At 40.2% G+C, this 15,841-nt stretch overlaps 1 protein-coding gene across 1 annotated transcript; it reads left to right on the forward strand.

Annotated features, from left to right (window-relative positions):
- The first annotated feature begins 7,043 nt into the window (after nucleotides 1–7,043).
- LOC145802215 (uncharacterized) lies at nucleotides 7,044–7,634 on the forward strand. Its single transcript, XM_082894892.1, has one exon. It carries the CDS (start codon nucleotides 7,044–7,046, stop codon nucleotides 7,632–7,634), a length of 591 nt encoding a protein of 196 aa, XP_082751018.1.
- Nucleotides 7,635–15,841: the final 8,207 nt, after the last annotated feature.

Genomic DNA, 15,841 nt, shown 5'->3' on the forward strand with positions numbered 1-15,841 from the left:
GGGTTAGTCCAGAGAAATTCTCTGGTTTGGTCCAGAGAAATTCTCTGGTTTCTAGTGCTCTACTTCAGAGAAAATTGGGTTTGTTTTATATATATATATATATATATATATTCTATCACCTACTGTGTATAAATTTAGATGTATGCATCTCTTCTTCTTTTTATAATGCAGATAGCTAAAAAGCCTAGCAACAGTCTCTGATTGATTTTTCACTTTTCTCTCTATGTTTTTTGTGTATTTGTTTACAGTTATGAACTCCGAAAATCTCAGGAAAATTGAGGAGGAATTGGAAACAAAATGTTTTCCAAATATGGAAATCGATACAACAAAAACCGTAGCTCAGATTGATGCTCATTTCTCTTCCAAACCAGCTCTCTCTGCGTCCGAACTAGGGTTTGCTGTTCGAGATCATGAAAATGGGGTTAGGGTTTCTAGTGAGGGTTTGAACGGTGACGACGTCTGTGATGTTGAAGTTTCAAACAAAACTATGATTGTTGAGGTTGAGAAAGATTTCGGTGAACATGAGAGACAAGATGATGAGAAGGGTTTGGGTGATGGTGATTCAAGTGAGTTGATTAGGGATGGTTATGATAAGAATGAGGAGTTTGATCAGAATGGGTCATTGGAAAGTGCAAATGAGAGTGGGAAAGATTGTGGGGATAAAGATGATGATAAAGGAGGTGAAGGTTCAAGCTTATACCAAATTTCTCTGTAATACATGGGTGTAAGGCTGAGGGACCTTAGACATCATAAAATAATACTATGGATCTCTTCCATTACTAAAATTGGGAGAGGGACTTTAGACTAATTTTTTCTTTTTAGATTTCGTATTTTTTTTTGTTTTTAGTGAATATTCTTAAAATTTTAAATTTTTTTTTTTACTTTTTTAGATGCACCTTACTTAGATGTATCTACAAAGTAAAAAATTTGTGAAAAAATATTTTTAAAAATTAATAAATGCATAAAAATATAAAAAATGTACTGAATTCTCGTATTTTTTTTTTGTATTTTTGGTATTTAGTGAATTTTTAAAAGGTTTTTTTCATCTTTTTTTTTACTTTTTAGGTATATTTATGTCAGGTATGTCTAAAAATTAAAAAAATTGCTCAAAATATTAAAAAAATTCAGTAAAAACAAAAAAGTACGAAAAATAAGAAAGTAGAATTTTCTAAAAAGTGTTTTAAAAAAATAATAACCAAGCATATTTTTTTTTTCTTCCCAGATGTGATTAGGCTTTAACGAATAAAAAGGTGTCAAGAATTATCAATCTTGTTTATCTTGCATGCCCAAATATTTAATAAAAATTTGATCTTTTTGTTATTGATTTTGACTTTGTTTAATTAATTAATTAATTTTTTGTTTATTGGTTTGGTAAACAACACTTCTGCCATAAGGTTGTGAATTATATAAACACGTGTATGTGAAATTTGGTAGATAAAGTAAATCAATATACCAGGCACAAATTAATTTCCAACAACACAACTGTTTTATTCTCACCCTCTCCTGCAATTCCATCAGCTTCTTCTGTAAGAACTTGTTAAATTCTAGGAAAATATTATATTGCACAACGTATCATATGTCCTAATTAAATCTTTATGTTAATTTTTTTGATTTTTTAATTTTTTAATATTTTTTTAACTTTTTTTTTTTTTAATTACACCCCTTGGCCGAATATAGAGTACGAATGGATAATTGATTTGAATTGAGACTGAGATGGCCAAGGCACAAGTTTGTCATTCTCTGTCTTTATCTTGCATCTTATCAAGGACAGGACAAATAATATAATATATTATCAAATGGTGATTTATAATTAATGAAAATCAAAAGATGTTAGATGAAAAAGAAATTAATGAAAATGAATAGTAAGTGTGGTGTGTTTGGTAATGTTTATATTTTCAGTTTATATTTACAAAAATTTTATAAACTGGTTTTTGTTTATTTTTAGAAAAACATAAACTACAAACGCGTTTGGTAATTGACAAAATGTCTAAAAAAATTTAAAAATATAAAAATATAAGAAAGAGTAAGAAATGGCAAGTGGTGGCAAGTGGCGGCGGAAGACGGTAGTGGAAAGTGGTGACAGTGGGTGGTGGGTAGCTGGTGGCGGGTGGGTGGTGATGGTGGGTGGGTGGGTGACGGTGGCAGGTGGTAGCGAGTGGGTGGTGGTGGCGGGTGGTGGGTGGTGGTGGCAGGTGGGTGGTGGATGGCGGGTGGTGGGGCTAGGTGGGTGGTAGTGGTGGGTAGTGGTGATGGGTGGGTGGGTGACGGTGGTGGGTGGTAGCGAGTGGGTGGTGGTGGCGGTTGGTGGGTGGTAGTGGCAGATGGGTGGCGGATGCCGGGTGGTGGTGGGTGGGTGATGAGTGGTGATAGTGGGTGACGGTGGTAGGTAGTGGGTAGTAGTGAGTGAGCGGTGGTGGTGGTGGTGGTGGTGGAGGTGGCGGGTGGTGGGTGGAGGTGGCGGGTGGTGGGTAGCGGATGGGTGGTAGGTGATGGTGGTGGTGGGTGGCTGGTGGTGGCAGGTGGCTGGTGAGTGGTGGTGGCAAGTAGGTGGCGGGTGGTGGCAGCGGGCTGTGGATGGTAGTGGCGGGTGATGGGTGGTGGCGGGTGGATGGCAGGTGGGTGGTGGGTGGTGGGTGGTGGTGGTAGGTGGTGGTGGTGGCGAGGGATGGGTGGTGGTGGCGAGAAGTGGGTGGTGGTGGCGAGTGGGTGACAGGTGGGTGGTAGCTGGTGGGTGGCTGGTGGGTGGTGGTTGGTGGTGGCAGGTGAGTGGTGAGTGGTGATGGTAGGTGGTGGTGGGGGGTGGGTGGTGGGTGGTGGTGGCGGAAGACGGTGGTGGAAAATGGTGGCGGGTGGTGACTAGTGTTGGGTGATAAAAAAAAAAAAAAAAACTGAAAACTCAAAATGGAAACACATTTTTTGTGTTTTCATTTTTTGGCCCAATTTATAAACTGAGACCACTGATTTATAAATCAAAAATTTTACCAAACAAGTTTTTATTTGAGTTTTTTTAAATTTTTGTAAATATAAACAGAAAGCTGAAAACGTAAGTGTTACCAAACGGTATTTTGTGTTTTAATTTTATCATATTGAAAAAACAAAATGATATATATTATATAAATATATTTAATCTATAACATATATAAAAAGAAGGTAAGCATGGTGTAACAAATGGTGTCACGTTGGTGCCTCTGTCTCTGTTGTGAGTCTATTGCTTCTTTGTTTGCGAAACAGATTTGGCCTGGCTACATGACCTTCAGCTTAGCCACACACACAAATAAACAAATTTCATCATTCAATCTGTACAAATGTCGACTTCCTTTCTGCTGCTGCTTCATTTCCAATACCATTCTTCCTAGAAATTCCCCAAAATAGTGATCTTTGGTTTGCCTATTTTCGAAAGCTTCTCTGAGCCACATTTTGTTGCAGATTTGGGTTTACTCGCATAGAATTGAGCTCAGCGACACCGACAATGAAGAAGAAAACAAGTTTTACCCCTTCGAACATGGGGTTTCTCACAAGATATATATATATAGCTTGTCTATGGAGTTGTTGTTGTCCTCTTTTTCCCATCACTGTCGGTGTTCTTCCTGCCATAACACTGTGAAAATTGAGCATCCAAAGCTCTGGTCCTGCAGTTGTAAATCCTAGTACGTACATCTGTGATTTCGTACATCTGTAATGTGATGGCTACTATTTACAAGTGTGTCGCACAATATTGAACCACACTATTTGTCACCCCTACGCACATGTTCAACAGATGCACACCATATGTTTGTTAATATGTCTAAATAATTGAGTAGTTCACCTTGCTGAATTTTTCGAATAAAAAATAAGCCCCATCCAATTTTCTAAGTTGAAAATCCCAATCCAAGCAAGAGAAACGTATGATAGATTACTTGGAAATAAAAAACCAATAAAGAAAGAAAATGAAAATCCAAAAAGTATTAGACACAAAATATAACTAAAGTTTAATTTTCAAATTGATAAACCAAACATAGTTTGTAGAACTATTTATGTGGAAAAGATTTAGCTATAAATGTGTTACTTTGGATTACATACTAAAATATATTAAACTAATGTAGCAAATCTAGGTTTGCTGGTTAAAACCCAAATGATGTAGAAGATGCAATTAAAAAACCAAAACTGTGTAATTGCTGGATGGGTATAGTGGAATGAATTATAGAATCAAATTTAGGATCATAAAATAAATATCCGCCCTGTCAATGGCGTGTAAGTTTTCTTTGGGTAAATGGATTAGATTTGTTTTGATTCTAAAAGCAATTTCTGGAAGTAAATTAGGTTTTCATCTAAGAAAATGATCTTCATTTAGCTTGATAGTATTACTAAATCCACCAAGAATATTAGTAGATCCTCTTGACAGCAATATTAATTTGATCTAGAAGATTAATTTGATCCTCTTGATAGCAATAATATTAGTATATCATTCACGAACAACAAGATTAATTTGATCTATCCTGGTAATCACCCATTCATATATTCTAAAACATTGAGTTAAGTGTATATGTATCATTTTCAGCAACTAAAACAAAAAAAAAAAAAATTTCCTTCTAGTATTTAAATTGGAATGATTCACAAAAAGACAATTCAAAGAGCACAAGTTTGGAATCATAAAGAGGGCAATCAACCCAAAAATAGAGCAATCAAATTGGATTCCCCCATTGATTGCCCTCTCTCTATTTTATATGACCAACCAATAACTATGTATCATAATTCTTTGGCAAATGAGAATTATTCTGAAATGAATTTTCATCTAAAGTTGTTTTGTTGTGGAGTTTTATATCTATATGTTTTGGATTTGGATTTGGGTTGTTTTCTTTGGGTTGTCTTGAATGGGAAGTGGAAAAACACAATTTGTGTACAGTGTTCCAGCTTCCCATCAACAAAAGACATAGACATGTAAATAAACTCCAAATTCAATTCCAAACCTATTTCTATGTTGTTTCCCTCCAAACAGAACATGTCTTCTTGCAAAAATGAACTTACCTGGTACATTTGGATTCATTGACTATAAAATTGTATCATTTTCAGGGAAACATTTGTACCTTTTCTATTTAGTGATATTTAGTGATAATTAAAGAGTTTCTATGTAATTAACCTGTTGGAATTCTAGAAAAACCGAAGAATATTCAATTGCTTTGAAGGAAATACAGATTGGAGTAAAATTAGGTAATGTTTTTTTAGTGGTTTGGGAATTCTTCTGAGGATTATCAAATTAGGTAATTTATTATATTTGTGTCTTTTACTGTATTTTCTACAATCTTTTTATGAACTTAACTAAGGTTACTATAAATTCTTGGTTATTGTTTTCTATTTATGTGTGTGGTGCTTCTAATTGGTCATCCATGAAAATGTCCAACTCTTTATGTTTTAATAATTTTATGAAATTTACGCGGCGAAAAAATTGTTTTTTCTTTAAAAGAATCATATATAAAATATTTACAGTGGTTCCTTTCTATAAACCAGAATAATTTATAAAAGATTCACTTGGGGTACATCTGTAGTTCAACTTAGATCCAAATTCATCAAGATATAATTAGAAATATCTAATTGTATATTAGTTGACAATAAGTTGGACAAGGGCAAGATTACTTTTGTGGTACTTGTTTCTTTTATTATTTAATTTGTGTTTATTGCTGACTTTGCGAGTTTTCTTTCTTTTGTTTAAAGTGGGTCATCTACTCTGTTAATGATTTTTCTTTCTTAATGAATTTGGAACTGGGTTAACGTAGTTGTTTCTGTTTTGTATAATATTATTAGTTTTAAACGTTGAAAAAAAAAATAATATTCTTATTTTTACTAAATAAGACTTATTGATTCAAATTTTTTTGATAGGACCTAATTAAGCTACTACAATATTTGTAAATATGACTTTTAGATAATTAACTCTGTTATTTATAAGATGTGTCCAACTCTTTATGTTTTGATAATTTTATGAAATTTAAGTGGTGAAAAAATTGGTTGGAAATCTGATGTAAAATTTTATATATTAGATACATCTAATTATATATTAGATGACAATAAGTTGGACAATAATAGAATATGGCAAAATAACGTTGGCTCAAAACTCACATTGAGCGAACTAGATGTAAATTATAATCACACAAAGCAGGAATCATCTAATTTTTCGAACAGCTAAGACATCAAAGAAACAAAAAACTAATTTTGATTAGCAATAAGATTTACTTCCATAAGAATTAAAGTTTCATCTTCAATCTGCAGTTTTGATACAACAAAAAATAATATACAAACAACAAGAACTGCTTATGTGAATGTGTATGTATGAGAGAGAAAGAGAGGGAGAGCACTTTTGAGAAATTTAAATTGTGGGTATCTATTCAAGTATGTAGATGAAGTAACAACATTCTTATAGCACAAGAGGAGAATTGTTTGCTGTTGAATTATTTCCTTACCAAATACTTGAACAGATTCCTTAGCTTCATTATTTGTGCTCTAGGAAAGAAAATTTCCTTTTAGAAGCTTCATATGTTTTTGGTTTTTTGTTTTGGAAGCTTCAATGACTTGTGTTTTTTGGATTTCAATTTTCTTTATTTATTTGTTTTATATTTTCAAGTAATATATCATACATTTCTATTGCTTGGATTTCGATTTTAAACTTAGAAAATTGGATGGGTCTGCAAAGCTTCTTTGTCTTTGTTGACTGGCATGACCCATAAAGCTGAATCAGTTTTATTTGTTACTATTCTTTAGGATTGCTGAATTAGTTTTATTTGTTAGGAGTATGACCTTTTCTTCATGCTATTTTTTAGGCATTTGTTATGCTCAACATAGAGCAGATTTTTCTACAATTCAGTTTTCATTATGCTGTATAAATAGACAGTTTGTTGCTCAATAAAATCGGCCTTCTGTAGTCACAAAATTAGCTTCTTTCATTATCCTTAGTCTTTTGTTTCCTAAATATCCATCAGATTGGTATCAGAGCTGTCAATCTTGAGGGACCTGTGAGAGAGCTCAAACGCAATTTCTATACACTTGTCACCTATCACTCCAAAAACCTATTCAAAATGAATTCAGAAAATTCATTCACTGCAATTGCACCTCTAGTGTTTGACGGAACAAATTATCAGGTGTGGGCTATTAGAATGGAAGCCTATCTTGATGCTAATAATCTATGGGAAGCTGCTAAACAAGTATACGAAGTTCCACCTCTGCCAAACAATCCAACTCTTGCACAAATCAAAAATCGGAAGGAGAGGAAACAAAGAAAATCAAAAGCAAGAGCAACCTTGTTTGCAGTAGTCTCATCCACCATTTTTACTAGAATAATGACACTAAAAACAGCCAAGGAAATTTGGGATTTTTCGAAGCAAGAATACGAAGGAAATGCAAGGATCAAAGGAATGCAAGTGCTGAATTTGATTCGAGAATTTGAGATACAAAAAATGAAAGAATCAGAAACAATCAAGGAATATTCTAAAAGACTTTTTGGCATTGTCAACAAGGTAAGATTCCTTGGTACTGATTTTTCTAATTCTAGAATTGTTCAAAAGATCCTAGTCACAATTCCTAAAAAGTCTGAGGCTACAATTTCATCTTTGGAAAACTCAAAAGATATGTCAAGCATTACCTTGGCAGAATTGTTGAACGCACTGTAGGCACAAGAACAAAGAAGGATTATGAGGCAAGAAGGATCCGTGGAGGGTGTTTTTCAAGCCAAATCACAGAACAACAATGGTGGCAAAAACAAAAAAAAGGTAGAACAAAAACAAGCAGCCCGGAGGTTATGCAAGCAGCAACAAACATAGCCAAAGCACTCAAGTCTTTCCACCTTGTCCCTACTTCAAAAAAACCAATCATCCACAGAATAAGTGTTGGTGGAAGCCAGATGCAAGACGTCACAAGTGTGGTCAGTTAGGGCACATGGAAAGAATATGCAAGACTCAATAGCAACATGGAGAAGCCAAAGCTGCAGAGGATCAACCTTAAGAGGAGCAGTTATTTGTGGTATCATGCTTTGCCACCAACAGCTCCACAGAAAGCTGGCTTATAGATAGTGGTTGTACAAACCACATGACTTATGATCGAGAGCTCTTCAAAGAGCTTGACGAGATTGCTATTTCTAAAGTTAGAATTGGAAATGGAGCACACATTGTAGTAAAAGGCAAAGGAACAGTAGCAATTGAGGGCCACACAGGTCTGAAATTAATTTATGATGTTTTATATGTTCCTGAAATTAATCAAAACCTGTAGACACCCCATTTTTGACCGTGCTCAAGACTTGGACGTCATCGTTTGAACGCTCGGTGATCATCCATGTTCGTGTTCGTTTTGAGTTCTCGGAGGTCTCGGCCGCGCGCCTTGCCTCGGGATCTCTTAACTTGCCTATTCTGTGCTTGGTTTTGAACCAAGAACTTGTTTGTTTTTGCACTTGAGGGTAGGAAGTGGCTTGTTAACCATCCCCTAAAACCCATCGGCCGTGGCATGAGGCCACCGGCCTTGCTTTTTCTGCTACCGACCAAATATTTGGCCGGTCGGCACTTATGTTAGGCGTATCAGCTCTTTGTGTGGTCAGCCGACCATTTATTTGGCCGATTGACTCCTTTTCTAGTCGATACCTCATTTTCGCCTTTTTCAGGCATGGTGCATGCCAGCTGTGCCAGCTGGAGTGCACGGACTTGTCCACCATACACGTGTAAGGAGGATTTGCCCCTTTTGCACCCTTTTGTTCAAAGCTTCTTGGAGAAGCTTGCACCCTTTGCTCAAGCTTCTTGAGGAAACTTGGACCTTTGTCTTAGCTTGCATTACCTAGGCTATTTCAGTGATTTGGAATCACTTATTATGCCGTTTCAGTCCATGTTTTGTGCTTACATGCTTGCATTTGCTACCCTTTCAGTGCCTTGAAGAAATGTGATCTTATGCTCCATGTTAGGGCCTTGGTGCATGCCTATGTGTTTGTGGCTTTGGGCTGCCATATCAGTGGATTTTGGGGTGCATTTTGATGTATTGAAACTCTGTTTTTGGTTGTCTAGTCCATGCCATGAGCGGTTGAGGTGGTTGTAGTAGAGTGCCCTCCTTGTGGCTTTGAATGCCCTTTGTTTTGGGCCCATTTCTTGGCATGTTTTGACCATGTTCCATGCATGTTCTAGTCTTATTTTGGTCTGCCCTAAGTCTATTTTTAGTCATCTTGGCCTTGTGGGGCTTGGTTGATATGGCCTTAGTTCAAGCATCTTGACTAGCTTTGGACCTTAAGCCCTTTAGCATGCTTTATTCACCTTAGGTGCATGATTTGGTAGCATTATTGACATGATTTCAGAGCTTGTTGTATTGCCACATCCTCATGTTTACTCCATCTTGCTCATGCTTGAATGCTGTGCATAGTGGTCTAGCTTATGGGCCAATGTTGTGTGTGTATCTGCCTCCCCTTTTGGCCCCTTAAATTGGGTGTTTTGGCCACTATTTTGGGGCATGGCTGAGGCCTCCCATTTCAGTTTAAATCCATCCTTGTACATAGTTGCATGTTTGACATGTTGCCTCTAGTTGCATGCTTGCATTATACCGTGTTTGCATGTTCTTGTTACATTAGTTTAGCTTGCATGTTAGGTTGCATTGCATTGCATCTTGCATGCTTAGCACATTATACATTTGCACGCATAGGTTGCATTGCATTTGGCATGCTTTGTTAACTTAGCCTCATGTTGCATATTTGACCCATGTTGCATACTTGAGCCACATTGCATACATGCATTACATTTTGCTTGGTTTGGGGTGTCAAACCAAGCATGAGGGGTGAGGTGTGTTCGTACTCAAAGTGACGAAACACGTCTCAACCCTTGGTCGCCGATGCCCTTAACCTCAGCATAATAGGGCGTAAGGCATTCATTTGTTTTGTCGCATGCATTCACATTGATTTGCAACTTGGTGCCTTTGGCCATCATGCATCGAAATGCGTGATTGGTGGCCTGAGGACCAAGGGCCATACTCCCTTGAGTCTATAACATGATAGGGAGAGTGGACATGCGCACATTTGCTTGAAAGTTCCATGCCATGCCTTGTCTGTCCTCTGCTGCTGTCAAAACAGGTTTCTGCAGGAAGATTTGGCCGATCGGCTACCTATAGTACCGACCGACCAAAAATAATTAGCCGATGGCTCAACAATTGGTCGATGACTATTTATCAATGGCCGGTGATCTTATGCCTTGGTCGGTGGCATCTCACATGCTTAGGGAGCAATTCAGAGGCATCTTCAGGATTTTCACAGTCCTCAGAGATATAGGATAGTGCAAACAGAGGCAACAATGGCATGGCAGCGGGTTTCCGGGCAAGACAAATCGAGCATGCATCATCCACGCATTCCGAAGCAGAGCTGCGGCGGTATCTTTAGTTTCATATTTAGGCTGTTTTTGTAATTAATTTGTTAATTAATTAAAAGTTTTGAAATAATTAATTAGCTAGGATAGTTGGTTCATTATTCGGTTTGTATTATTCTTTTGGTCCCTCTGAGCGAGGGCGAATGTGTAATAAGTGTGGGTGTGTGTGTGCATGTCTTCCAACCCCCATTTCTTTCTCCCTTTTACTTACCTGTTTTTGATGGTTAGTACTAGGACATATTTAATTTAGCATACCTTATGCTATGCATGCGTGCATTCATTCATCAGTATTGCATGCACCGGGCTTGGCGCATCATACTAACTACATTGTATTTCAATTCCAAGTTGAATACGTGTTAGTTGTAGCATCATCATATGCCATCTTAGAATAGCCGAGCCTATTGTAGTTGTATCTTGCATGTGTTGCATTAGCCATCTTAACATGAACTAGGATCATGCATATGATTATTAACTAGTTTCTGTGTTGGCTTGGAGTACTCGGTAAGCATTTATGTTTTAGCATCCTTGCATGCGTGTAAGTGTTAACACGACAGCATGCTTACCATGTGTCTATATGCTTATGTGATATATTTGCCTGAATGCCTGTGGGTGAAGGTTGGATTGTTTGAGTTGGAACAACTCGTCGAAATCCATGTTTTAGCCTACTTGCGAGTAGCAAATTTCAAACCGATTTCCAAACAAACGGATATGTGATGCTTTGTTCCAAATTAGGCGATCTAGTCTATACTTTTGTGTTGTGCGCATCACATAGTAAGATTAGCTAATTAATCGGAATAAGAACGCATAATATTTTCAAAACTAGATATCATGGTTAGTAGAGGTAGATCTTTGATCGGGCGAGAGGGGGTGCTCATAGCTGACCTTCCCCAATCGTATCCAAGTTCCCGAGCCGAGGCAACTTTGGTGATGATGGACACGTGGCCTTAGAGAAACGAGTCAAGGTTTCCTAAATTTTCCCAATAAAATATTTAGGTGGTGACTCTGTATCTGGCAAAGCAATCCATGTTTGGCACTTCTTTACAAAAAATTTGTTTTCAAAAACGATTTTCCAGATTTGGACTCTTTGGTTCAGATTTAGAACCGTGACAATTTGAGTCCTGAACTGTAGTGAGCCCAAATGAACGAAACGGGATTCCCTCCCGGGACGTTCGGGGGACGTCTACAATTTCTAGCAACTCTGCTGGGGAGTTTAGAGAGCTTGACTCGAACTCGTGATATCTTGTTTTGACTACACTTATGTGTTTCTTTGCATTGCATATGCATTGCTGCGCCTAGGACACCGTGTTTGCCATCTTCTATTCCTGAGCGGTTAGGCTGAGGCTGCGTGCCATAAGGTTGATTGGTTACGGGCTCAGCCGCGATGGGAACACAAACCCCGGTTGTTGCCGGGGCACCCTTTTTGACCATTCGACCTAGTGCATGTCGCAATCCGTAGTGACTTTTCCAATCTAGGACAGGTTGCTTACCCGATTTTACGTTGTTTGAAACCGCTGTGTGCATAGTGAAAACCTAGCCCCTGACAAAATAGGACAGGAAAACCCAACCCCAACATAGGGGTGTTTTGGCTCTCACATGTTTGTTATGTGCTTTAGAGTTGGCCTCTACAGGAATGCATGTATCAGTTTGCAAGTTTGGGGCATTAGTACTTTGGGAATCAGTTATCTGCGGGTATCAGATTTAGTTTTGGGGGCAGCAAATTGGGAACAATGATCAATGTTGAGGAACAGTGTAATTAGCTTATCAATCGCAGGTTGTTATGCCCAACTGTGTGTTGTGTTTATTTAAGCTGTTATGTTGTCCATTTGTCTGGTTGTTTATTTCCTTATTATTGCTTTAATTATCTTTTTGCTAGGTAGTTTAGCACGATTGCTTCCGACCTAGCAGATATTCCCCCAGCACTCTGGACTAGAGGTCGCCGACTTAATCGATCTGAGGATCTGGTCGACAAACAACCAGTGTTTTATTCTCTACCCCCGGTTATCAGACGAAGGTCGAGAAGACGCAGTGTATCCGAGCAGAGATTACCAGAGCAGTGGTCAACCCTACCAGTGGACAGTCAGGCCGAGGCCTCAATTTTCACCATAGAAAGGGAACATATACTGGTAGTTCAAATGGATCGGCAGAACACGTTAGGGATGGAAGCAATGATGTGTCAACTCCAAGAAAGTATGAAACTCATGCAGCAAGACGCTGCCCGCCAGACGGAATTTGCCAAATGGTAGGCCGTGATCATGGCCCAGCAGGCAAAACTAATCACCCAGCTACAGCAGCAAGCCGGAGCATCAACCTCACATCAAGCTCCTCCCCCACCCAAGGTCCCAAAGCTCGAAGAGACGGCTAATGTCCAGGAAGATACAGACATTCCTACAGGGCCATCTCCGCTCCCGATCCTACCCCAGATCCTACCCCAGTTATCTAAAATGCCAATCAACTTGCCGGATTCACCTTTTGAGTGCGAGGTGGACCCTATCGTGTTGAAGTTGAGCAAGCTTGAAAAGCTTTTCAAGAAATCTCAAGGAGTCAAGACCATCCCTGATATTGAAGATGGGTATACCGACACAGTTGTGACGCTGTCGAACCGATTCAAGATGCCACACATTGACCGTTTCGACGGATCTGGGGATCCCATGGTGCATTTACGATTATTTTCGGATATCTTAAAGCCAATGGGCCTCACCAGATTACAGAAGCTGTCTCTGTTTGGCCGGACCCTGTCGGGTGTGGCGGCCATCTGGTACACAAAATTGGAAAATGACGTTAAGAAGAACTGGGATGAGATGGCCGAGGCGTTCATTGCACAGTACTCATATAACATGCAAATCGAGATTACAACCCGTGATCTCGAGATGACAAGGCAGGAGCCCAAGGAGAGCTTTTCTGAGTTCATAACCAGATGGAGGGCCAAGGCCTCCATGATGACCCTAAGGCCCACCGATAAAGATCAAATTCGGATGATTGTGCGCAATCTCCAGCCTAAGATGATGCAGAAAATGATCGTGCTCCCCTTCCCTACCTTTTCAGATCTGCATGAGATGGGAGTACAGATTGAGGATGCCTTGAAGCAGGGCTTGATTGACAATGATAGAGAGCAACCCAGGAGAACTTTCAACCGTAACACCAATGCAGGCCCGAGTGGTGCTGCAACCACAAGAGCCTCAGAAGTGAGCATGGTCACCACCAACCCCTCTCCGAGAACCATGGCAACTACGCCATTCTCTGGTGCGTCTGGAAGTAACACACAAATAACCAAATACCAACCCAAAAACCAAAGAACCTTCGCCCCACTATATATGCCCCTGTCCAAAGCTTTGTGGGTTTAATCAGAAAAGGGCACTTAAAGCCCCTAGAGCCGCGGCCATTACCGGAAAAACTTCCCCCTACCCACAACCCAGCCAAATATTGCGCATTTCACCTGCAGCACGGTCATGACACTGACCAATGCTTCCAATTACGTCATGAGATTCAAGATCTCATTGACAATGGGGTGATTGTGCCTCCAGAAAAGCCCAACGTCACAACCAACCCTCTCCTACCACACAACCAAGCTCCACCTCCCAAAAGAATCAACTTTATCCAAACCAGGGTCACGTCATACGACCCCAGCATTTATATCACTCCTTCTCATCTACCCAAACCGGAGGTGCTCCTTCCTGACTGCACTGACTTGTGCAAGTTGGACATCTCCAAAACCCAACCCGAACCAATGGTGGTGACTGTCGAAGACAAAACAGGGGAGACTTCAGTGGAGAATGGGATTATTGAGTCAGAATCTGAGGAATTTGGGAGTTTTGCTGAGGAGGTATACAGTCCGAGTGACTATATTCTGTCAGTAGGCCAGGTTGGGCCAAATGTGGAATTGCCGGCAGAGGTAGAGCTTTGTGTGATACAGGGGGACGGATTTGGTCAGAGGATAGATGACTTGACGGCTGTGGAGGGGGACTTTGCCAACCTCCAGTTTTTCAATGAACAAGACCCAGAGGGCGTGGCAGTCAACTGGTCTGATTTTGAAGAGTCAGCAGAGGTTATCGGGTGGATTGATGACCTACCAGACGTTGTTGAAGAATCTCAGTTGGAACGAGGCCCGACAGGGGCAAGAATATCAATTGTGACCGGAAGGGTCAAAGATTAGAATACATCACCGGAGAGCGCTGGCGCTAAGAATTTCGCTCGGGATTTGGGCATTATTGAACAGACAGCTGTACTGACGCAGTTGGAACAGGAAAGGTTTGAGGATTCTGAAAGAATCAGGAAAGCTAAAGCCCACGAGGGGATTGAAAGTGCTGTGTACACGAGAACAGGGAGTGCTGCAAGCATGTGGACGAGAGGTACTGTGAGTACGAGAACAGTCATACCGAAGCCGGACAGGTGTCTGTTGGCTACTGACGGAATGTGGTGGGAGGACGATGATTTATGTCTTGCCCATACAGATGAGGATTGGGGGAGCAATCAACCAGACGATACCTGGTATATCGGCGAAGTTGATCATATGACTAGGAGTGGACGGTATTTTAAGCCTTCTCACCTAGATCAGCCAGAGGCATTTGGGAAAGACAAGGAGGCGGAGAAACAGAAAGACAAGCAACTCGAAGAAGAGGCTATACTGAAGTAGCTGAAAAAGATTCAAGCAGACATCTCCATCTGGGGATTGTTTATGGCTTCACGTGTTCATAGACAGGCTATCTTATCGGCTATGGACAAGGCCAAGCTCGCAATAGACACCACTCCCGAACAGCTGGTGGGCTTAGTTTTTTCGGGAGGAGCTACCCCGATGTTGACTTTCTCCGACAAAGAACTGCCACATGAGGGTGCGAACCATAACAAGCCACTCTACGTCTCTGTGGAGTGTAGAAACAAATGGATACCTGTGGTGCTTGTCGACATAGGATCCGCCATCAATGTGTGCCCGGCAAGAACTGCATATGCAATCGATTTAAAGACCGCGGACTTTGTGCCGACAGCCCAAGTGATTCGGGCATATGACAACACAAGCAGAGAAGTAATGGGGACGGTAAAAATTCAGACCAAGGTTGGGCCGGGGCAGCATGAGATAGACTTCCACGTCTTAGAGGTTCGCCCAACTTTCAATATACTTTTGGGGTGACCGTGGCTGCACAGGTAAAGGCAAGTTCGTCCACCTTGTGTCAGGTAGTGAAATACCCCCACGGGAAGGGAGTAGCCATTATCTTTGGAAACGTGTCGATCCATCCACTGCCAGAAGTATCCACGCCAATTTTAGAAATTGAGCACGGTATGGAGGATGTGTTCATGTCGGGTTTTACCTTAGTTGAGGCTCGGGTTGTGCAGAACATCATGGCTGTTAATGAGGGGGTGTATGTCAGTGCGCAATTAGTATACCTCATGAACAAGCTCCAACACATCCCTGGGATGGGATTGGAGAAGAGTGGCCGGAAAGGCGTTGCAGCATTGACCGAAGTGCCACACAACCCGCATACCTTTGGTTTGGGTTATCTGCC

This window comes from Camellia sinensis, chromosome 11 (genome assembly GCF_055761805.1).
Source record: "Camellia sinensis isolate YWXY chromosome 11, ASM5576180v1, whole genome shotgun sequence".
Lineage (NCBI taxonomy): Eukaryota > Viridiplantae > Streptophyta > Magnoliopsida > Ericales > Theaceae > Camellia > Camellia sinensis.

What these genes read in the sequence shown, in the direction of transcription:
- LOC145802215 (XM_082894892.1), top strand. Translation starts at nt 7,044, where the DNA reads ATGAATTCAGAAAATTCATTCACTGCAATTGCACCTCTAGTGTTTGAC.